General features: G+C 45.8%; 1 protein-coding gene across 6 annotated transcripts in view; it reads left to right on the forward strand.

The window, feature by feature from the left end:
- The window catches only part of ACACA (acetyl-CoA carboxylase alpha), a 1,199,721-nt gene that overhangs the window by 329,654 nt on the left and 845,428 nt on the right, over positions 1–24,639 (forward strand). For all 6 annotated transcript variants that reach the window (XR_013608606.1, XM_078679777.1, XM_078679779.1 and 3 more), the window contains 3 exons: positions 1,940–2,128; positions 9,343–9,443; positions 12,828–12,916. Coding sequence is in view for 5 of the 6 variants with exons in the window: in XM_078679777.1 (XP_078535903.1) it covers positions 1,940–2,128; positions 9,343–9,443; positions 12,828–12,916 (379 nt within the window). In the remaining variant the exon portion in view is untranslated. The remainder of the gene's footprint in view (positions 1–1,939; positions 2,129–9,342; positions 9,444–12,827; positions 12,917–24,639) is intronic.

Here is a 24,639-nt window from a genome sequence, read left to right on the forward strand (position 1 = left end):
AGCTCCTCCTCATCAGATACTGAATGATATTTCTCATCACCTACTTGTCTATATTCCCTCATCTCACTTTTTACGTGTTTCACTGTCCTGAACAGCATCATGCAATTCCTGACTTAAAATTTTCCTCATGATGCCATCCTGGCTCGTACCTTCATTACCTTTCTTGACCATATTGACTAATTTGTATTATTTTGTAAATAAATATTGTTTTAGACCTTTCTATCTTTTCTCTGAAATAGGCGCTGTTATTTTACTTCACAAAACCTTCCAACTGCCGCCTTGACTGTTTTTGGCAAAGCTTGCCAAGCCAAATCGCTTCTTTGCTTGTAAATGTGCCTCTAATGCCTAACATGTTTAGAAACAAACCCAATTGTTTCTAAACAAGCCCTACTTCCTTCAAAAATATACATTCTGACCTAAAACGTCAGACGTGAGGAAAGACCGATTTCCTTCTGAAACATGCGTTATGACCAAAAAAGTCAGATACATTTACACAGCTGTCTTTGTCAAAACGGCTGCCCCAGCCTGACCGCGTCCTCTAACCTGAGTGCGAGCCGAAATTAAACCACTCCTGCTATCGTGCACATGCCAAAATGGCGCTCGAGGAGCGTAACCAACATGTAATTAGTCAAGTGAGTTTGTGAAACTCCTTTGCTATTTTGTAAATACAGAGCCACTTTCCACAATAAGAATTCAAATCACTATCTTCCCTTAATGTATTTTCATTAATACTAAAAAATCTAGTAATACAAAATACCTTTAAAATGAAAAACCTAACAAATTTCTTACATATAACAGTTTTACCCAGACATTAGGTATTGATCACAATCACAATACTTCGATGTCTATAATGAAATGTATAAACATTCATCCATTATATAAACAATCATGCAATCCTAATAATATGCACATCCAATGATACTTATGTATTTAGAAGAAGCAAATAAAAGAGGAGGAATATAGAGGACAAGAAGTATTGATGGGACTGAGAATCCTATTTTTCATTGTGATGTGTATAGAGTTCTGTTTTGAAGGCTTTTAAGAGTTGCTGCTTCGAAATAGTGATTGAAGGTTCATATATAATGCTTACTACTAGCCTCCTATCTTGCCATAAAATTCTGCCAGGTGTTAGTTGGGCACGAAACTATATTGTGGTGAGCAAGGAAAAACATGTGCTGTAAAAAAAACAACGTATTTGTAAAGCGCAAACTACTAACCCTTACGGGTCTCAAGGTGCTGAGCTGAGCTGCCTTCGGAGCCGGGGATCGAACCGTGAACCCTGTGCTCTGAAGTCAGCTGCCCTTGCCGCTGCACCACACCTTTCCACCTGTATGGTATGGTATGTTGACACAATCGCAATGGACCGCACACCGCTAGCCCCTCCTCCGGATCATGGTATGTTGTATGGTGTAAAACCCATTACTTAAGAGTACCCCTTCATTTTAGCTACAAAGAGGCGAGAATTGTGGAGCCCAGTCACATTATTTTTTTATATGAGTGCTAGGTGTTCTTTGTCTTTAACTCCAATACAGCAAGAAGTTTCTAAACCTCCATGATTTCGTATAGATTTCTATATGTACTTTTTCTATTTTACATTTTTTATATTTATTGTATATCTCCTATGTAGTTCATTGTTCTATAATCTACCAGTCGCCGGTCATGCTTACAGTCCTTCTCAACTTTTGACTTTTTTTTTTTTCTTATTGTCAATATTGCTTGTTTTGCTGTATGATCATATTTATATATTATCTGCAATGTCTTATTCTGTAAATTTTTACTTTATTTGTTTCAATAAAACTTTTCTGAACTTAAGAGTACCTGTATTTGTTAACCCAATTTACATGTAAAAAAGAGAGATATGTAAACAGACTATAATGCTGACAACAATGCCAGTGACTGTTGTAGGTAGATCATAATAGGTACTGTCTCTTCTTTGCAGCTTAAGGATTGGGTAGAGCGACTTATGAAGACACTACGTGACCCTTCTCTCCCACTCTTGGAGCTTCAGGACATTATGACTAGTGTGTCGGGGCGGATCCCACCCAACGTAGAGAAAGCAATCAAGAAGGAGATGGCACAGTATGCCAGCAACATCACCTCGGTCCTGTGCCAATTCCCCAGCCAGCAGGTAGTGTGCTTAGCATCTGTTCAGGTCTAGGAGTGGCTACAGGTGTTTGCAGGACTCGGACTAGGTGGGGTCAGAAAGTTAGATACTTTACACTGCATTAAGTGACCTGGGTACCTACCTTGAGGTTTTGCTTCTGACATGTCATCTGCATATTAGTGTACACAGATCCTGTACATTGACTCTAATATAAATGTCCATTATCTTTAAGAAGGATACACTTGTAGTTACCTGGAACAAAGGGAGTAGAGTCTGAAGTTTTCTGGAAAGTGCTGAATGGTCAAACGTTTTCACTGTGGACAAGGCATGTGTGGCTGCTTGTGGCTGACTTGTACTATGTGACAGCAACAGCAAAATGTAACTGTACTCTCTTTGATGACTTAATACCAGGTCTTATTCACAAATAAATGTACACATGTAGTTTTACTCAAGTTAAAACATACTACTTCAACTTGTAGTAAATTTACTCTTTTTAGTATTCACCATGTCCTAATGTAAAGTTACTTCTAGGTACAGACTTCTTGTCTCCACCCCCTCAAAAATGGCCTATTAGAATAGCATTTAAGAGTGTAAAGTTACTACTTTTTGCTTTTTACATGTAGGCATATACACATATATGTATTCTAAGTAATACATTTGTTTTATTTAACGTTATTTTCTATGGAGTGTTATTTTAAATCCATGCTTCCATTATTTTCTATGTGAGTGTGTTGCAGTACCTGTCAGTGTCCATGTGTGGTGCTGGACTTAGTCCAAGGCTGGGTTAGAGTACATGTACAAATGTATTGGGTTATTTTTGTCTGAATTAACTTTAGAAGTATAGTTTGTGATTAGCAATGGGCTTACTCTATTGTGGGTGGATGTTTATAATGGCATGCCCCTCCCTAAACACCTTCCTACCCCTTCCTAAATGCCTGCTTAAGCCTTCCTACACCCTCTCATTTGTTTGAACGTGTTCCTATTTTCTATCCACTTGCGCAGGTTCCTGCCACATTTACTACTAAAACATATACCTACGTATGCGGAGACCTTCCCATAAAAAAGATAAGGGAGGCGGAGGCAGAGGTCTGCACACGTAGGTCTGTGAATAGTGTTAAAAATTGGGCTTCTGGTTGGCTGAGGTATGCACCCTGTCTAAGCAGGAACCACAATCCTAGTTAGGGTAAGTCAGATACACATCCTAAATTAACTCGTGCTCACCCTCTGATAGCTTAGCACAAAGATGTAAGGCTCAATTTAAGAGGCAGTGTGCAAAGTATTTGTGCAACAGTTAACACAGTAAAACATTGAAAACACCACACATATCCCAAAGTGACAGTTTGGAAATCTTGTGGCACGAGCTGTTATTATCAACCCAATATGTATTTACCCAAGTAATACATGACTGTGTTCCATATGTGTGTTTTTGTTTACATAGATTAGAAAAGTAGAGCTTAAATGAATGAACAAAACAAGATCACAATGACAAAACTCCAATAAGTATAACCGGAGTTATGAATTTTTGAAAACTATTTTGAATTATAGTGCGTAGAAACATAAAGCACCAGCAGGGGCTATCTAGTCGTGCTGGACTGGGTCAAATCTGAAAAGTCAGGCCGACCGCTATGAAGCGCGGGTTGGATACAGGAGCTGCAAACAGTACCTTCACGGAGGACAGTTCAACATTGAGGATCATGATACGAGCAGCAGTCAGAGGCGATGCTTCAACGTATATCCTTAGGATTGTAGGCGATGCATCGGTTTTGAGTCGCACAGTTTGGAGATCTGTCATCGTGGAATTCCTCGTGAGGAAGGCAATGCGTTGTCATCGAGCCACGCAGCCAATGATGAGATGTCCTCCGAGTAACGGAAAACCCACTTCCAAGGGCCCAGGACTTAATTGGCAGCACTTGGCAGGGTAGGTCTCACAAATAGCAGAGTCCAGTCGCTGGTTGGTGAAATGGAGTGAAGTTTTGTTAAATAGTCCATGCTCCTTCCTCTCTGTGTAAAACATTTATACAGTTTAAATGTGATGCTCCATTCACCGAGTCACTCAAAATCGTTTGATGTTATGCTGTCATGACATATATGGATTACTCGATAGAAATGTACAATGTGGGATTACTATGGATTACTTTGGTTAACAAAGAAAAAAATTGTGGTTTACTCAAGAGGAAAAGTTCCTCATTTCCGCAGTGCAGCAGCCGGGTCACCAGTGTCGCCCTTTTGGTAGTATCTTCGGATATGCGGTGTTTGGCCAGTTACATCGCTGTTTTGCACGCAGAACTTTGGCAGTTAAAGCAAAACGTATCTATTCATTAAGGGAAGGAGTGCACTCGTTCTTCTACACATGATTCGCAACTTTCTAAAAGTGGCATTTTCAGATTGAGGCTTAAAATCCAACTTTATCATAAATTGTGATTTTAAGTTGTGCACTCGTTCTTCTACACATGATTCGCAACTTTCTAAAAGTGGCATTTTCAGATTGAAGCTTAAAATCCAACTTTATCATAAATTGTGATTTTAAGTTGTGAGTTCAGAGACACCAAACTCCAAATATCCATTTTTTCCCAATTGGAAATTACACTTATAAAATGTAATAAGGTAATCCAAATGTTATCTTATGGGAGAGATAGGTCTTGCAGTAGTGAAAAACGAAACAAATTGAAGAGTTTTTCATTACCTGGGCATGTAAAACTTAAAAGCACTTGTCCAGCTTTTTAAAAACACTTCACCCTGCCCTAGGGGCTATCCAGAGCCTGTCTTAGAGGTGACATATGTCTTAAAAAGGAAGGTTTAGGCCTTGCAAGAGAGTTAACTTGCCAGGTCGAAATGGCAGTTTAAAACTGCACACACCGGTTCGGCAATTGCAAGCCTGAGACATGTTTAAAGAGCTACTTGAATGGGTGGCACAATCAGTGCTGCAGACCCACTAGTAGCTTTTAATTTACAGGCCGTGGGCACATATAGGGGGGGTGCACTTTACTAGGGACTTATAACTAAATTAAATATGCCAACTGTGGATAAGCCAATGTTACAATGCTTTATGTAGAGAACACATACACTTTAGTACTGGTTAGCAGTGGTAAAGTGTCCAGAGTCCTAAAGACAACAAAAACGAATTCAGCAAAAAGGGGAGGAGGAAGGCAACATATTTGGGGGTGACTGTGCAGAAAGGGCCATGCCCAACAAATAGCATTTTGCAGTAAGTGAGTAGTACTATTGTAGTACTGATAAATGTACTACAAAGTGCAATTTGTGAATAGGCCACTCTTTTTCTACTTGTAGTTGACATCTCATATTTTGCGTGATTAAGAACTAAGGCAAATGTGAAAGGGAATTTCCTTGCACAGCCCCTCCTACTTTTTCTGCTGCTCCATCTCTCTGTCATTTGCTCTCCTCTTCCAACCTTTCTCTATCCAACTGCAGCCACCTATCAAAGAAAATATATAATTTGTGCCAGGAAATATTCCCAGAGGCACCGGTTTAAGGTATGCATATCCCAAAGTGAGAGTGATAGAGCGCGCAGGTCACCCGGCCAACAATTTTACCAGATTCGTATCGGGCCCATAAACTTCAATTTATCATATACATTAATTGGGTGACCATACACTCTACTACCAGTATCCCAGTTTCCTTCCTATTTCATTTCCAGTGTACCCGACTTACCAATCCACCGTTACGGGTACCTAATGACCACAATGGATCAGGGAGCTAGCTGTAAAAGAAAGGCAGACACCAAATACTTATACTTTATATATTCTATTTGTACTTTTATAATAACCACAAACTCAGGAAGTTTTGAAAACCTTTATCTAATATTCTTCGATCTCGGGAAGCATGAGGTTTACAATGAACAAACAGTCGATAACCAAAATCATAAAGAGCACATATCCATAAAGGAAATAGATCAGGCCAACCATTTAAGAGTCTACAGTAAGGTAAGAATAAGGAATATGCTAGGCAGTAATTTCAGACTAAAGGACGGGGAAGAATAAAGAGCATACTAGAAACTTCACAGTGAAATATTTCCCCATGAAGAGGAACTACAGGTAAAGTGCGAATAGACCGTACTAATAAATCGGTGCAATTACTTGAATCAACTAAAAGATGGGTAAAACAAAGAACATCTGTATATCATGACCTGAAAAGGAAATGTACTCAAAGGATGGGGAAAAAGTGGAACATGCTAGAATAACGACAATTTTAGGTATGACTTGTTCATTCAGAGATGCGAAAAAGCATGGAAAATCAATTTTGCAAGAGTATGACTTTATTAAAGCAAAAGAAAGGGAAATATAGAAGGTGCAGAGGAGACTTTCAGTACTTATATTTACCTAAAGTGGTGTGAAGACCAACCCTGGCCACGGGTCAGTTAAGGGCAGGAGGAACCCCAAGGAAAGACAGTCGCCAATAGGACAGCAGGTGCAGAATGGACACCCCAGGACAGGACAGAAAACCCAGATTAGGATCAGGACAGGACCACCAAGGCACGACCAGCACCCGCAGTTCGGAAGCAACGCCTGCGCTCCACCCTCTCTGCAGCTGTCAGCCAGGACCCCGATTGGGTTATCGATCTCCCCAGCAAAGTGCTTCGCCAGCACTTAAGGTTTCTTTAACAAAGCCCCTGAGTCTATGGAAATTTCGGACAGAGTGCTCCGCAGCCCTCTGTATCAATTCACCTATTGAGTGCGTTGGGTCAGTGACAGGTCAGCTATTCGGACAAGTCGGACAATTTCTCTAGCTAAACCTAGGCTAGTTATACTGTTTTCGGGTCAGTGTACCACCCCCCAAATGTTGCAAGTGTCAGAATCCCCAATTTCGATTGGTCCCCAAGTAGGATAGGTCAACACACCAATCACAATTCAATTCTACAAGCCTATATTAACATATTCTGGGACCGCCTATTGATTTTGGGGTTCCCATGACATACTCTACGGAATACAATGAATGAAATACATTTGTTGCATTTGCAGGACAGTTTAGCTTCTTCTGCTAGGTGAGGGTGCATCTTCCCAGGCACATCTTGGCTGAGACTTCTGGTTGGCAGGGATTCAATGCCACCGGCAGAAGACTGTCATGCGCAGAAAGGTTGTTCAAGATGGATTCACGAGTGTCTCTCAGACCCTCAAGAACGCGGTACATGAAAAGTAAGCGAAAACAAATTAAAACACAGAAATAAATAATTACACTGTATACCATGAATTGCTACTCTATACCCCATACTTTATATAAACTATAGCATTAGGATTAGAGGCATACAAACAGTAGCGCAAAAGCAGCCGCGCAAGCATCGACATGTGAGAACACAAAGCAGCCATCTTAATGCTAGTGCGCAAGTGCAAAAGATTCCCACCAGAACTGCGAGTACGTCACATCACGTGATTGTGACCGACGCATGCGCAGAAGAAAACCCCGCCAAGCAGTGGCCATTTTTAATGACAAGCGTTGTTAAGGTTAATACACACATAAGCAAGCATCTCTCGGATACCCCAAATGTCAGAATAAAAGGGACATTAGTAAGACAAACAGGTTGAATTAATATATTATAGTTATTCGAGGTTCATGAGTACGAGCAAGCCGCGTAACGTGCGAATTCTTGCTCCATCAAGAGTTTGGAAATCTTGTGGCACAAGCTGTTATTATCAACCCTTCTTGCCATCAATATGTATTTACCCAAGTAATACATGGCTGTGTTCCATATGTGTGTTTTTGTTTAAATAGTTTTTAGATAAACAGTATTATGTCTAATAATGTTGATGAAGCCCATTATATTCCTTATACCTAACAGCACACAAGTGAATCGCCACGCTGTTGATATATATAGCGGAAATAAGGCATATATTCAGCAAAGTGGATATATTTACTCTGTCCATTTCACCTTATATTCTAGAACAGTATATGTTTCGGAAAAGCATTCCCTTGTATAGACAGTGTATATTGTTATACCTTTTAGTATATGGATAACATAGGCTACATGTTTGTATAGTCTTCCTTGGTATCAGCAAGGGAGGGGAAACGACCACTACAACGCGGCAGTTTCCACGCACACCATAACCACGCATGCATTACAACGCATGCGTGGTTACAACGAGAAGCCTTTACCACGCATACCTTTACTACGAAAAACGTAGTAAAGGCATATGTGCTAAAGTAAAAAAAAAATAAAGGGGGGGCTTGGGGGGTCTCCCCCCAACAAAAGAAAAGCGTGGGTATAAAAAGAAAAAGACGCACCTGTTTGAGGGGAAAAAAAGTGAAGGAGATCGGCGTCTTAAGAGGAAACGGAAAAACACTTCCGCTTCCTCTTAATGACGTACAACGTCACCACGGAAAAACAAGGAAAGGAGAGGAGAGGTAAGGAGGAATGGACGGGTCTTCTAGCAGAGAGTAAAATAAAAAAAAGTAAATTTTTAGGGTGAAAATCCGTTAACATGAAAATACCATTTACATGCATATTTTTACAACGAAAATCGTTGTAAAAGTATGCGTGTAAAAGGTATTTTCGTGGTAAAGGATGTGCGTCGTGACTGCATTCTGTTGTAACGCATGCGTGGTAAAGGCATGCGTTACAACGGAATTCGTTGTAAAATCATACAACCCAAGGGAGGTGTCTGTGTAGACTAACTTAGTAAAGATCTGGTGTGTTTCTGTTGAAAATTCCTAAATTTGTGCAGGATGTAGATTTATTACATGGGCCTATAGGTTATGGGCAGAGTATGTTTCTCTATATACTTAACCTGTAAATGAAGGACATACTGCTGCAAACTCTTTCCTGATATTTGCTAAATAGGCTTCTTGAGAAACTTTCCTGCTGCCGGCAATATCTATTTCCGCTTCTAATTAGTAAAGTGCAGAATAAATTAAGCATCAAGACACCTGCAAAGTGAAACCACATCCTTCCACCTGTGGTTTTCGAGGTCATGCTTAAGTTGCATTTAGACTTCCTTTGTGTAGTCATCGCTTATTTACTGGTTATTGCCAAGTCGCATGTTTCCAGGTATGCCCCGTATAGATTACCCCAGAGCATGGCATACAGGACATGTTTTTGCTCTGATCTTCACAGTATGGCTAAGACAGGGAGCACTCATAATCGTCTGTTACTAGGATGCTTCTCCTGCTGGTCCTGGTGGTTCCCAGGATGCCCTGCTCTGAGTGTCAGGGGAAGGGGTAAACAGTGTCAGTATCATTCTCTGCCGGTTTCCAGGTGCATCATGTGATTTTGTCTTTCTCATACTCAGATTGCCAATATCCTGGACAGCCATGCCGCAACGCTGAACCGCAAGTCTGAGCGGGAGGTCTTCTTCATGAACACGCAGAGCATTGTGCAGCTGGTGCAGAGGTGAGATTCAGGGTCTGTGCACCACATGAACCGGTGCAGGACTACAGAGCTTCAGGTGTTACATGCTCACCTTTAATGCACAATTGTTCACCTTATGACCAGCACTTCTATACACCTGATACACAACTCACCCATTGCTTGTGAGATCTTGTATTTGTTCACAGCTGCCTTTATGGCAGCAGGAGGAAAGGTTTCTCACTTGTAGTCCTAGATCTTCATCATGGGTGGTGATGTTAAAATCATAAACACTGAACATAGCTAAATAGGAAAGAGATCATGTAACATTATTTTTTCACAGAAGAAAATCTTTCTCAAAATAACTGAAACTATTACTTCTCTAAAGCCAAACTTTTCCGACCTAGTTTTAATTCTTTAGTCAGTTCGAATTAACACTATTTTTAAGAAGCAACAGTAAAAAAGCCTTTTTAATTGCCCCCTGTTTAGAGCAATAAAAGGCAAGAATGGGTTTAGACCAGCACAAACCTCACACATTTGGAAGTTTAGCACCGTCACTTTGAGGCTGCAGATGTGGTGCAGTGTGAAAAACACATTTCAATTTGACAGCTATGTTACAGTAAAGATTTTTTTTAAATAAATATTTTTATTGATTTTTGCACAGTACAAAACTAACCAGCAGTCAGAAATTGCAATGCAACAATCAGGGCATCCTGATACCAGGTATCTATACAATACATATGTCTCCGTAGGGGTCTCCTCCCACTGATAAGCTCCCTTTTCCTCCCCACGTTTGTTAAGGCAGCATTGCTTTCAAGTGTGCGCCGATCCCTATCCAATGACCAGGGTCTTCTTCTACAAGGCTCAAGTTGAATTCCTTTATATTGCGCCCACACTCTTCATATCTTACTGTGCTTCTGATGACAACCCGCGCCATGTATATGCGTTGCTCCGGCCTTGTCAATATGCCTCTTGGTGATAACCAGGCCTAACCACAATAGGGTTCTTTATATCTATTGCTATCTATGTAATCTTTGATGTGTAGCAAAGAAAATCTGGGGTTTCCGAAGAAACACCAGCCCAGGACCTTCCCTATGCAAGCATCCCCCTCCTACAGTAAAGTGCTGATTATTCCATTATCAGTACTTCTGGTTTCACCATAGAGAAGGTTGCATTATTTCAGAATGTAATGATGATATCTAGGATTAAGATTAAAAGTAATGATGTTTCTTTCTGCATCATGAGATCTTTATTGATACTACTCAATGGAATAGCAAGTGAAACCCTAATCTGAGGAAGACAAGAAAATAGCAAATATGAAATTTTGGCAAACATGATGCAAGCCTGCAGTTAAGTAGGCTAGCCAAAGAGGTCAGACTCCAGAATGCCAGAAAGTGTATTTTCAGAAATCTAAATCCAGATATTCCTGCATTTGATAATCGTGTGGACTGACTGCCATATGGCCTTTCAGCAAATTCCATCAAAGGGAAAGTTAGGGAAGAATGTCCACAACTGTATGTACCAGCTGCCCATCCTATTGTCTTTTAATTATTTTGTCTACAGATTTCCCTATATTTTATGTCATGTCCTGGGGGCACCTAATCATAAGATTCACACAGAGAACAGATCTAGTCCTCACTAGCAAGTCTTGGGACTGCTGATAGAAAAGTAGGACAGCAAACACTCCCTCTACAGATGTTCCTCAAGATGCCACTCACCCTTTATCTCCTTAGTAGTAGTTTACTGAATAGTGGCAGTGGATTACTTGTTTTTTGAGGGTACAACCGTTTTATGCCCTAGGGGCGAGGTCAAACGTGTTGAAATATTAAGCTTCCCTCTTCAAATGAATTCTTAGAACCAGAAATGCATCCGACAACATTGGCAGACATGATAAACTGCCTCCTAATCCAATGTAACTTTTTAAAAGCTAACACTTCATGGCAAAAGAAGTATTGCAATATTGATTAGAAATCTTAATTGAGCAACAACTTACAATGCAGGGCATTGAATCTGCCTTTTGTCTTAAAGAGACAATGAGGCTGCTCCCTATCTAGCCCCGTTTCTTTGTAGCTTTTATTTTACAAATGGAGGAATTAAAAACTTTCCTTTTCGGTACTCTTGCTTTTCTAGGTTGTTTTATTTTGTAAGTGGAGTATTTTAAGAAGTCAGAAAATAGATTTGGGGAAATAGATTTTTGTCTTAAGCAAGAGCGTATTCTGGGATGCAGAACATAGGCAGAGGTATGTAGTGTTTATTAATTTAAATATGATTCCATGATGGATCATTTGGTTTAGCCTATGTGTATGACTGTACTGTGAATGTTATCTAAATTGCATATAACCTCCCATTTTAAAATGTATATTCCTGCAGATAGTCCAATAATCTTCTGATGTTGTGCTTTGCTTTAATGGGGCAGTCTTGATCTTCAATCATATTCCCAGAGAGATTGCATGAAAATGACGAGCTTAATTTAAATGCAGCACTTGTCTAACTTTGTTAATGTTTATATACATATAGTTTCCCCAACATGCACTTCTCCCTTCGATAACTCCCATTGAATTGAAGATCTCCAGCAGTACTTTGCTGAACAGGAGATCTCCAGCAGTACTTTGCTGTACTGTAGATCTCCAGCAGTACTTTGCTGTACTGTAGATCTCCAGCAGTACTTTGCTGAACAGGAGATCTCCAGCAGTACTTTGTTGAACAGGAGATCTCCAGCAGTACTTTGCTGAACAGGAGATCTCCAGCAGTTCTTTGCTGTACAGGATATCTCCAGCAGTTCTTTGCTGAACAGGAGATCTCCAGCAGTACTTTGCTGAACAGGAGATCTCCAGCAGTACTTTGCTGAACAGGAGATCTCCAGCAGTACTTTGCTGAACAGGAGATCTCCAGCAGTACTTTGCTGAACAGGAGATCTCCAGCAGTTCTTTGCTGAACAGGAGATCTCCAGCAGTACTTTGCTGAACAGGAGATCTCCAGCAGTACTTTGCTGAACAGGAGATCTCCAGCAGTTCTTTGCTGAACAGGAGATCTCCAGCAGTACTTTGCTGAACAGGAGATCTCCAGCAGTACTTTGCTGAACAGGAGATCTCCAGCAGTACTTTGCTGAACAGGAGATCTCCAGCAGTACTTTGCTGAACAGGAGATCTCCAGCAGAACTTTGCTGAACAGGAGATCTCCAGCAGAACTTTGCTGAACAGGAGATCTCCAGCAGTACTTTGCTGAACAGGAGATCTCCAGCAGAACTTTGCTGAACAGGAGATCTCCAGCAGTACTTTGCTGAACAGGAGATCTCCAGCAGTTCTTTGCTGAACAGGAGATCTCCAGCAGTACTTTGCTGAACAGGAGATCTCCAGCAGTACTTTGCTCGCTACAGTATAAGATCCTACTTATGCCTTGTTCTTTGTCTTTCTTGGTTTATTTTGACAGGTACCGCAGCGGTATTCGAGGACACATGAAGGCTGTGGTCATGGATTTGCTCCGACAGTATCTGAAGGTGGAGACTCAGTTCCAGCATGGTAAGGCCTTCTCTGAGCACCAGGCTCCACAGTCTTCATCTCTGTGTGAGCCTTAGACCTTAATGTATGGCCTTATGTCTCTTTCTGACAGCCGGACCCAAGAGCAAGTCCATGGCAAGTCATCCATCTTAACCAATTCCATGCTAATGACAAGGTCAGCTCATCATGCAGTTTACTGGAGCTGTGCTTATGACGAGTTGACCTTGTCATGAACAATGGGAATTAATGATGTTTAGCACCCAGCGGGAATTGCCTTAGCAGGCAAGGTGTTAAAGCATGAAGCAGCCTTCAATAACTCTTGAAAGAGTTTGTTAAACTAGGTCTAGCTACAAGTTGTAAAATTGTACACCGTTTGTGGTAATATTTTAATGTGAATGGCAAAAAGTGAGCAAATTGTGTTTTTCCCACTATATTGTTTTTCTACATAAAATGCATCCATGTGTCAAAAAATTGATGCGAGGACGCATTTCATCCTGAAATATATTCCTAAATAATGTACTTGCATTTCGCATAATCAAGTGTACATTTCTGTACTTTTCCAGAAATTTTGCATAACTATGCAAAAGCAAATGAATTTCGCACAGCCCTAATTTAAACCCTTGTGTGCCGGGTAGCCCAGAGGAGGACGGCTGAACCTCAGTTTGAGTGACAGACCTGGGGTTGAATGCTCTTCCTCTGCGTGAACAATGTTTCCAAGGGAGAATGACTTAGCTACTTTTGGTGTTTGAGATGCAACAACCACAAAGTTTCAGCCCCATCTGTGAGCGCAGATGGATGAATGGCCGTATGAGGCTATTTCAGAGTGTGTATGAATGCCATACTCCAGGGTAGCAATCTGGACCACTCTGTAGATGCTCTGCCCAAGGACATTGGCCTCGGGCCTCTTAGAAAGCTGGCTCAGCATTGGTGAGGGCATCGTTCCCAGAGTGGGATGGGGCATCATAGAGGAGCATCTCTGTGATAACCAGGCTAAGCGGAGCTGCTCAATGTCTGTCATCCCCAGGCCTAGACCTGGATGTGTCAATGGCTCCATAGAGCAGGCTGAGAACGAGAATTCCACATGAGTACAAAGAGCAGGTCTCAGCTGATAATATGTGCCCTATACAAGACCTCTCTCTGAGGCTGTGGTGAGAAGTCAGGTACAGGGATAAAAGGGTAGACTGTAGACAAAAGGCAAGGTTCACAGGCATGCCAGTGCCCCTGAAAAGCTAGTAGGCATTGGTTTAGTCAGTCACACAGACAAAAGTGGCACTGAAAGACTGAGCAGTCTGCCAGCGGCGCCTGCCTGTCATGTAATTCTATTATCTTTCCAGTGCCCGTCTAGTGTGCCTCCAAAAGAGGCCAGGGAAGACAGGCTTTGCGCGCATCATTGCCTTTTTACCGCTATGTGGCAGTCAAACGTAGTCTTTCGTAACGAGTGCTTGGTCGACTGAAAACATCTGCTTTCTTTCTTATCCAGCTTCTATGTTTTTTTTAACATATTTTTATTGTTTTACCCTTTTCTTAGCAGTATACAGGTTTACAAAACAGCATATCTGTGCTTCATACAGCTTACAACATTATCCACAGCATACTATCACAGTGCTCACGATATATATCATAGCAGTCCATTGTCATGTGTTTCCAACCTTGGCAACATCTTCCAGGTGCACCATGACATAACCCCGTCCTAATCGGGGGAAGAGAGACAATATGCTGTGTAAACCTGGTCTGTCATAGAAAAACTGTGCGTGTTTTTTTCTTGGTGCCGACTTGACAAAACATATCATACTTGAGAAAAAAAAAAAAAAAACAACGAAACCATGTGACACCCACCCCCCACCCTCCAATCCTGCCTTGTACATATAGAGCCTCTCAAGATTCGGCCACCGGCACTAGTTCGATCCTTGTCCATACATCCATCTCGTTTCCACAGACACCCAGGTCCATGTCACTCTCATTCAGAGGTCTAGTCACCACCCTAGGAATGGCTAACACTAGTGTCTAAGGGTATGTCCAACGCTCTACCTGCCTCCAACATGACGTCCCAGTCCAGTGCAATTGGGGTCTTGCACAGTCCTCTAACCTCTTCCCGCCGCAATGCAGCACTCTCTGCTCCTCCCCACCTCAACAGTTCACTGTGCCATGCGTGTACCGTGGATGGCATCTTAGACTTCCACCTTATGGTGATCGCTCGCACTGCCAATAGGAGCGCCAAATATTCAAATCTAAATTGCACTTTGTACTTAGAAGTTCCCTTCCGTAACCCTAGGAGACAATCCCCCATCGCGTCAGTTAACTCTCTGTTTGTGATTTCCGCTATGTATCCCCTGATCAAGACCCAGAATCTTAACGATCTGTGCACAAGACCATAAATGGGCTAGATCCACTCCCTCTAGTTGGCGTCTGGGGCAGTGGTGGCGCGTTGCCGGTTACATCCTGTCAAGTCTATGTGGTGTGAGGTATGCCCTGTGTAGGACCATAGTTTGGATATATTTAAATTGCACATTCCGTGATACCTTTTTAGGGTGCTCTAGCACCCTCTCTCACTCCTTGTCCGTAAGTGCTCTGTCCATATCCCCTTCCCAGGCAGTACGTAACGGGGTCAGGTCAATTTGCGCGTGCGATCGCAGGCCTACATATAACCATCTAATGAGGTGACGTCCCCATCCCATATAGTACAGTGTTTTTACTAGGTTATTAATGGGGTGCTCCTGTCTCTGCGGCGCCCAATACTTCTGTACGTATTGTAGCAAGGCGGCGTGCAGTAGGTACAAACGATCTGGCGCTCTCGTTCCTCGGATAAAGTTATCATGGTCCAGTAGCGTCCCATCACCAGAGAGGTCCGCCATTGTAGTGACTGCCACATCCGCCCAGGGTGTAAGCCTGCGCATCGTTAGGCGACCGCATTGCAAAGGAATGCCAAGCAAAGGTACATTGCCAGCATAAGTTGAGGGTGCTCCTGCATATTGCAACGCCTCCCTCCAGCATCGCAGCGCTGTATGCAGTAGAGGGGGAAGGTCCCGTGGTATGTTACTATGCGGCAATAAAAGGGTATTTAACGCCCCTGTGTCTATATCTCGTTCTGTCATCCCTATCTCCTACAAGTTGCGGCCCGCCGTCCAGTAGGGCAGCCATTGCAATTGACAGGCGTAAAAACACGCCCTTAAATCCGGCACCTCCAGGCCCCCTCCAGACGTGCTGCACTGTAGCTTCCTCAGGCTGATCCTCCGCCTGTCTGAGCCCCAGATAAGTTCAACTAGTAAGGTGTTCATCAAATTAAAGGTGGCATTTGGGAGCATAAGCGGTATGTTCGTAAAATAATAGATGAGGCGCGGAAGGACCACCATTTTGACGATGGCTGCCCTGCCTGCCACTGACAATGGCAGGGATGTCCAGAAGCTAACACTGGACCTTATGGCTCTCAGAGCTCTATTCAGGTTGCCTTCTAGCATATCCACCTGGGTCCTGTATACATGGATGCACAAGTATTTGAACGTGTGGGGGGCGATCTCAAAACCCAGCGTCCCAAATCTAAAATCCTGCATAGCCGCCTTCTCTTTAAAGAAGAAGACCGTTGATTTCGCCGGGTTAATAGCGAGACCTGACAGTCTTTCAAAGGAGGTGAATAACGCAGCCATAGCATCCATGGGGGAACGGAGGTCATGCAGGTACAATATGATATCATCGGCGTGGTAGCGCCCACCGTTATCCCCATGTCAAGCAGGTCTGCCCTGATCTTTACTGCCAAGGGCTCAAGAGCCAGTATAAACAGAAGCGGCAAGAGCGGGCATCCCAGTCTAGTGCCCCTATGTATCTTGTATTCCGCCGAAATATGCCCTCCTGTCCTTGCTCTAGCCGTGGGGGCGTGGTATAACAGTCTGATCCAAGCTATGTACTCCTCAGGCAGACCAAACCGTGCTAGGGCCCTGAATATATATTCCCAATTAATCGTATCGAACGCTTGGCGCATATCTGACGAGATACAGCCCACAAAGTCCGTTCGGTTCGAGGCTTCTGCAAGTAGGTGATGCAGCTTTCTGGTATTCAGTGATGTGCTACTCGCTGGCAGAAAGCCTGGCAGAAAGCCTGTCTGGTCTATGTGGATCAGTTTGTGTAGTGTTGGCAGGAGTCTGTTGGCCAGAACTTTGCTGAGTATTTTATTCTAATTTAGCCAGCTTCTCCTCCACGTCTACCAAGGACCTATGCAGTTCTTGCCTCGACTCTACCGTCGCCCCAATGGCTTTCCCCCGGAGTACTGTTTTGAAGGCGTCCCATTCTATCAACCTGGTAGACGCCGTGTTGCTGTTGTCTGCAAAATACTGCTGGATGGTGTCCGACATGGTAGTGCGTAATACTGAGTCCTCCAGCAATTGTGGCCATAGTCGCCATCTTGGCACTGGGGTGGGCACCCTGCCCCATCCAATCACCACTTTCAATGGGATGTGATCGGAGAAGGACTTAGCTAAATATGTGGTGGTCAGTGCCTGCATTGCAATGGTATTGGAGCTGTCAATTCGTGTATTGCACGTGTACTGGCGAGTAGAAAGAGTACTCCCTGTGTGTCGGGTGCCTCATTCTCAACACATCACATAACCACCATCCCTCCGCCCATTCGCATAGTGCTTTTACGTGCTTACAGACACCCGTCCCATGTAGAGGAGGGTGCGATCTATCAAGCAATACATCCATCACCGCATTACAATCCCCGCCAATAATCCACGGATATCTCTCCCAGCCCATCAGTGCAGCTGACAATTTACAGAAGAACTTGTCCTGTTATGAGTTTGGCGCATATATTGATCCCAGCACTACCAGTTGGCCATCTAAGGCGCCCCTGACTAGGACATACCTTCCCTGCTGATCCACCCTCTGCTCCACTACCTTGAATGGTACTCCATGCCTGACCCATATCGTGGCGCCTCTCGCAAACCCTGAGCTCGTGGTTGAGAAAACCTGCCCTCTACACTTCCTACGCAGCTTCCCCACTTCCGCCTCAATCAAGTGGGACTCTTGCAAATACACTATCTGCGCCTTGCGTTTTAACAACTGCGCATGTATTCTATGTCGCTTTTGAACGGATCCCAGACCCCTGACATTCCATGTTATTATGGTAAATTTATTCTGTGTCTGCTTCACTTGTCTGGATGTGGCCACCGTACAGGCAGCAAGACTAATGTAGTGCTGCGCCAGTGCAGGAGAGTGCATCCCGCAGGATCCCTACCCACCCCAAAAAAAAACAATACTCGGTCCGGTCGTAGAACTATACCGGACCACCCAATAAAACAGAAAACAAAGAAACCTGGGTAACATCTATGCAAAGCATTCGCATACTGGGGTACGTGGCCAAACCTACACATGCAGCGCCTCTATCAACTCTGAGTTACCTTGAATGTCAAACAGCCCTCTGGCCTTAATTACAATGGATACAATGCCTGTATAACAAATATGATGGCAAGGATAACGCAGCGATATACATTACTGTTCAGTCGAAAGTCCATAATAGTGTCTATTCGCTTAAGGGAATCAGTCCATCCGCAGTCTGTGGGGTCACTGAGGGGAACAGGGCCACACTCCCATCCGAGTCCGACCTCTGGGTGTCCACCTCCGACGATGTCCGGTCGTCGAATTGCGCCGTAGTCCTGAAGGAAGAAGCCGCCATGATTGCCGTCTCCTTGTTGCCTTGTATCTGTCGGGCTGTAGGTCGGAGCTGTGTGTTCTTTTTGCGCAGTCTTCTGGAAACCCGGCGGCCGCCCGTCGCGCGGGTCCCGTGCATGGTTGATGTCGAGGACTGGGAGTTAGCCAGTGACTGCCTTCCCAGTTCCATCATCTCCAGCCATTCCTCTACATCACCTGGACTCTCAAAGAAATTCACTCCCTTAGAGTACTGCCCCAGGACTTGACGACTTCCACTTTTTTCTATTTTACTACCGGCTCAGGAACTTTTTTTTTCATTCGGAACAGCTCTTAAGAAATGCGGACGCTCGCTTGTGCCCTCTCCTCGGGCTGCAGCGGTCTCCCCCTCCACCTGCTTGCTCAGGTTAGCTGTTCACATATATCCACATACTGTCCAGTCTCAAATCCCCCCTCCCATTCATCCACTATTCTTTCCTCCCTCCCCCCTCTTTTTTCCTCCGCTCCATGATTGTCTTCACGCCCTTCTTCCCTCTCGCAGCCCTCTCGGTAGCCCCTGCTTCCCCTGCTTTCTTTCCTGATGTGTACACGCGCTTGTTGCAGATTACGAGGTAATAATACAATGTAACTTGTACAACGACAGCAAAATTGCAAAAATCGCATTGCCTATATATTTGAGTTGAGCAAGCATGTGTAGACATGTTTGTCTGTCGGGGGCGGCTGATGAGACTTTTGACTCCCCTCACAGTCCTCTATTGGCGTCTCCGCACCTGTGAAGTGTTCCGGGAATCCCCGCTCTGAGTCCCATCCATGAGGAGTAAGAGGGGGTGAAGTGCCCATGCCTTTTCCATTGTGTGTCCTACTTTGTAGGGCAGAGGTGGCTGCATGCATCGGAGGAGGACTGCACTGCAGCACCACACAGCACTGTCACTGCACCGTGTCCCGGTTTGCAGTGGTCCCGGCCAGCCAGGCTTAGCGAATGCCCGGTCCCTGCAGCGCTGGGAAATCACAGTATGAGGTGCACACTCCTCTGCAGGATGCACTGGTACCGCTTTTAAAGGGGGCTCAGGGGACAACACCAGCTATGTGGGGCAGCCTGTAGTATCAGCTCGGGGATGTCGGCTGTGACTGCACGGCAGCACTGATTACGTCACTGCAACTGTGGGTGATTGTAAAAAGGTGGAATGCTGCCACCTACTACAGGGTGTACCACACTGCTCTCTGTGCTGCTGTTCATATCATTTGCCTCGGCCATTCGGACTCCGGGACGCTTAGGCCTTAAGCAGTGCAGCTGTCTGTGCCTGGCAGTCATCTGTTTTCTCCCTATTGCCTCTGTCTGTAGTTGTGTTACTCTATGCATGTGCTCTGTTGCTGTTAGTACTTGTACTGCTCTCTCAGTGTGCCATATTGCTGTTTGTTGTACCTTGCTGATATCTGTATTTTTTGTGTTGCTCTGTGTGTGTGCCCTAAAAAAGTGCACAAATGTGAATACATGAAGTGAACAGTCCAGCAGCACTTAGCATCTTCCGGGCCCTCATTGAGAGGAAAAAAAAAGGACAAAAAAAGTTACACGGGGCGGAAGCAGCGGCACAGACGGAGTGGATGCCACACACAGTGAGCAACACAATAAATACAGATAGCAGCAATTCACACACAGAAAACAACAGAACAAATAAATATAACAGCAGGTCACATGCAGAGAGCAACACAACAAATATAGACAACAGCAGGGCACATACAGACAGCCACTAGGCACACACAGAGAGCAACACAACAAATACAGACAGCACCAGGGCACATGCAGAGAGATGAAGGCACATAAAGAGAGCTGCAGGGACCATGCAGACACCAGAAAAGCACATATAGACAACAGCAGGGCACACAAAGTCCGCTGAAGGAGTGATACAGATTGCAACACAACAAATATAAACAAAACAGAGCAAATACAAGCTGCTACAGGGCAACAAAGTAGACTAAGTATACATCGTGATACATTACTTATAGTTAAGAAGCATAAACAACAACTATGAACTCAGTAAATGCATAAACCGACAACAAAAAGAAATTATTAAGAGCTCGATGTAGAGGCAGTATCCATCGTGACAACAGTGTGGGAATAAAGAAAGCTCTTCAGCTTTAACGGATCATCATAAGTCGTGGTTTTATTGTTGAGAGTCACTTTGAAAAGGCAGGGGTGGAAGAGCCGATGGCGTGCCCCTAGAGAGCGAAGCTGTGGTTGGAGTGACAGGAACTCTTTCCGCCGATCTCCAGTAGACTTAGCATAGTCTTGTGAGAAGAAGAGAGGATTCCCTGACCAGGTAATTCGATTTAGGGCTCTGGCAGCGATAGAATTTTAAGCAGATCGGTGTATTCAAGGAAGTAAATGATAACACCTCTCGGTCGTTTAGTAGCAGAAGCAGATAGTGCAGTAGGTGGAGGACCCAAACGATGCGCTCTCTGAATATTAAGAGTGGTGCCTTCCAGCAGTTGAAGAATTTTTGGCAAGAAAGATTTGAAAAAAGCAATGGAATCAGAACCTTCTGCTCCTTCCGAAAGACCATAAATGCGTAGATTGTTTCTTCTGTTTCTATTTTCCAAATTTTTTATTTGCCTATGCAGAGCTGAAACTTGCGCGCACAACGGGTCTACCTTGGATGCAGAAGAGTTGAGGGAAACAACATTTTGTTCCAGTAGGGTAACACGATCATCAACATTTGACCACTTCTCAGAGAGCATTTGAAGTGTGGATTTCGTTTCTTCAATAAAAGGACGCAGGGCCCTAATTTCGTCCAACAAAATGTCCATTGTAATCGAAGTAGGCTGCTTGGGAGGAGAGGGGGATCCTTCTTTAGCCTTTTGATGGAACCTTTGTTAGCACTAGACATTGATGGAGTCGAAGATATCGATGAACTCTTAGGTGATGTATCAGGTGAGTCCTCCATTGTTAAACACTGGTAGCGGGAGCTCGTAGAAATCAGAAATTTACGTGAGGAGGAAGACGGTTTATGTAAGTCTTTGGATAACTTCCCCATAAAAGAGATGTGCAGTTCAAAAAATGAAGTTCAAGAGCACTGAGAGCACAATTTGCTATATCTCAAGTAACAATACTGACATCTAATGACTGGATATACGTATCAGGAACAAAAAATACTGTAATCATATATTGAACATATCAGGCCAAAAATATGGCGTAAATGCAACAACAGCAAAACCAATGAATTCAAAGGTATAAGGTGTACATATGTCAGCAAAGAACATATCACACAAAGTTCAAAAACAATTAAATCGGGGGCGTATCCAAGATGGCGGCGTGATCGGACGCAGGTCTCCGAGGCTCTCTGCCCGATCCCGCCTAAACGCACCTATATGCATAGCCTAACCTCCCTAAAGCACGGGAATTTGCTGTGAAGGACAGCGGACAGCGGCGGTGACCCCGTGAGCCGAGTAGCCGGGCTGTGTTGGGAGGCTCCAGAGACTGAGACCGCCGGATCGCGGCTGAGAGGCTGGGGGCCGACTGACTGCTCCTTTGCTGCCCCTGCATCCCCCCCGGCGGTGGGACGACCGGAACACCTTGGAGCCGACTGGCGGGAATTCCTGCCGACATTACCGGAGGGCCCGGACTGACGCGCACTCCTGCAACCGCGCCCCGGCCGGTGCTGAGGAACGGACCGGCCGGGAGTCGCGAAAATCGAGGCCCCGGCTTGGGCCTTCTGCGCTGGCGGCCGCGGCCTTTGGCGCTGCCCTGTGGTCCCGCCTGCTCGGTGCGCTGAGGGACCGTGCGGGAGAGCTGCACGGAGCTGAGGGCTGAGGCCTGCCGAGAGGAACCGTGGAGGGGTGCCCCGCGCCAGACCAGCGAGAAAGGTGAGGAGAGAGAGCGAACGAGCCGCGGCGAAGACTTGGGGGCAGCGATCGAGCCCCCGGCGGGAGGGCTGCCAGGGGGCCTGAGGGTCGGCCCGCATCAGCGCCGGGGCAGGCGGGACGACGCACACCCCTGCGGGGCCTACCAGTGTGGCCTGCGGGTCCCGAGGGGAGGGCTGCTCCCGCTGCGCACTGCCTGGCACAGGGGCCCATCATTCATCGGAGCATTGTCCTCGGGGCCCAGACCAACGCACACCGCTGCCTCTGCGACCCGGCCGCTGGGAGGGCGGAGACTGGCCGGGGTCGCGAAAATTGAGGCCCCGGCTTTGGGCCTTCTGCGCCGACGTCAGCGGCCGCTGGCGCGCCCTTGCAGCACTACGCGGACCCTGCCTGCTGCAGCCCTCACAGCAGAGAAGCCACCACGATACCCAGTGACCCCCTGGCGAGCCGAAATCACCGCGGAAGACCGCCCTTGAGGTGCCCGACTTGGGAGGTGCAGAGAGGGGAAGTGGGCACTGCCGAACACCTTCGGGGGGCACATTCGGGCTCCCGGTGCGGGGGCTGACCAGAGAGACCCTGCTGGCGCTGGCTTCGATAACGCCGCAGGCCTCGACTCCACCGAAGGATTCGCGAGGGAGCAAGCCCGGGGACAGCAAGACTCCTCTTAACCCTCATTCATCGGACTCCCGCGTTGCTCCTCAGCGCTCAGAGCTCATCTCGATATGGCGGGACTACGAGGAAAGAAAGGGCATCAGACACTCCCCGAACTCTTGGCCAAAAATCAGCCCAAACCTAGCAGAGATACACCCTCTCCGACGGCCACGAAACCCTCCCCGTCACCGGAGGATGATCAGATACCCATTACCAGATCCTTCCTTGAAACACTATTTAACTCCCTCAGGGAAGACTTCAAGTCCTTGAAACAGGACGTGGCGGGTGAGGTCCGAGAGCTCCGGCGGGATGTGGACGGCCTCGGGGAGCGGGTGGTTGCCATAGAGGAAGCAGACCAAACCAGGAGCAGTGAAATCGAGCAACTCCAACAAGATGTCCTGCGACTCACCGACCAACAGCTGGACCTTTAGGCCCACGCGGAGGACCTTGAGAACCGTTCCCGTCGCAACAACATACGGATCCGGGGGGTCCCTCAGAAAAACAGAGGGGACTGATGTCACGGGGTACCTGCAAGACCTCTTCAGAACCATCCTGGGGGAGTCAGCGGACTTTGCCATCCGTATTGATAGGGCACACAGAGTTGGGCTGCCTCGACGCGCTACTGCCCCACCGCCGGACATCTTGGCTTTCCTCCCTGATTTCCCGCTGAAAGAGCGGATTCTCCGTGAAGCCCGACGAGCACAGCCCCTTCAATTTCAGGGCCACTCCATAGCCTTATATCAGGACTTGTCATCCATTACTCTGCAAAAACGAAAGGAATTTAAGAAAGCGACGGACTTCCTGCGACAACAAGAGATCCCCTACTCCTGGGGGCACCCGTTCAGGCTAATATTCAAATGGAACGGTAGGCTACACCAACTACGATCACTTAAAGACACCTGCACCCTCTTGGGGCTTGACCAGGAAGATGACGAGCCGATATTGAGACCATCGCAGGGACCACCCGGAGGAGGCTGGCAGCTGGTGGGCCGTAGGCGATCCCCCCTACACCGCTTGAAACCGGATGCCTCTGCTATCACACAGGAACGAGCAACGGCGGTGGCGGAGGTGGCCAAAGAAACTTCCCCTTCTGAGTGACCTGTCCTTTCGTTCAGGAGAATGCTTACAGCACACACTATGCCCGTGTGGCAGGGGGGGTCGGGTGGGGGGCCGAACTGGCCGCCGTCGGATATGACCCATGTGCAAAACTTTCCCACAGTCCTGATTGGACCAACAGGACTGGGACAATACCTTCTTTTGATGGGACCGGGTGAGAGGTGGGGGGAGGGATCCGGGTGGGGGGACCGCAGTTGGGGGCAGTTGGGGTGCCGGGTTGGTCCTTTTGGGGAGGGGGGAGGGCTGGGGGCCATGGGGAAGTTTGCGGGGGGGTTGTTGGGGGGGGGGGGTCAGAGGGGGGGACTGGGGGAGGGATTCAGTGTGCCAGGGGATCCTGCGGGACTGCAATTTTTGACTCACCGTCGGACACACCAGGGGTATGTGCTTTTGCTGGAAGCAGCAGGTTTGCCTTGCTACACCTGTCTATGGCTTGTGGCGCGCTTGATTTCTAGGGATGGAGTCTAATTTAAAGATACTAACCCTCA

The sequence above is a fragment of the Lissotriton helveticus genome, chromosome 3_1 (genome assembly GCF_964261635.1).
Source record: "Lissotriton helveticus chromosome 3_1, aLisHel1.1, whole genome shotgun sequence".
In the NCBI taxonomy this organism is placed as follows: domain Eukaryota; kingdom Metazoa; phylum Chordata; class Amphibia; order Caudata; family Salamandridae; genus Lissotriton; species Lissotriton helveticus.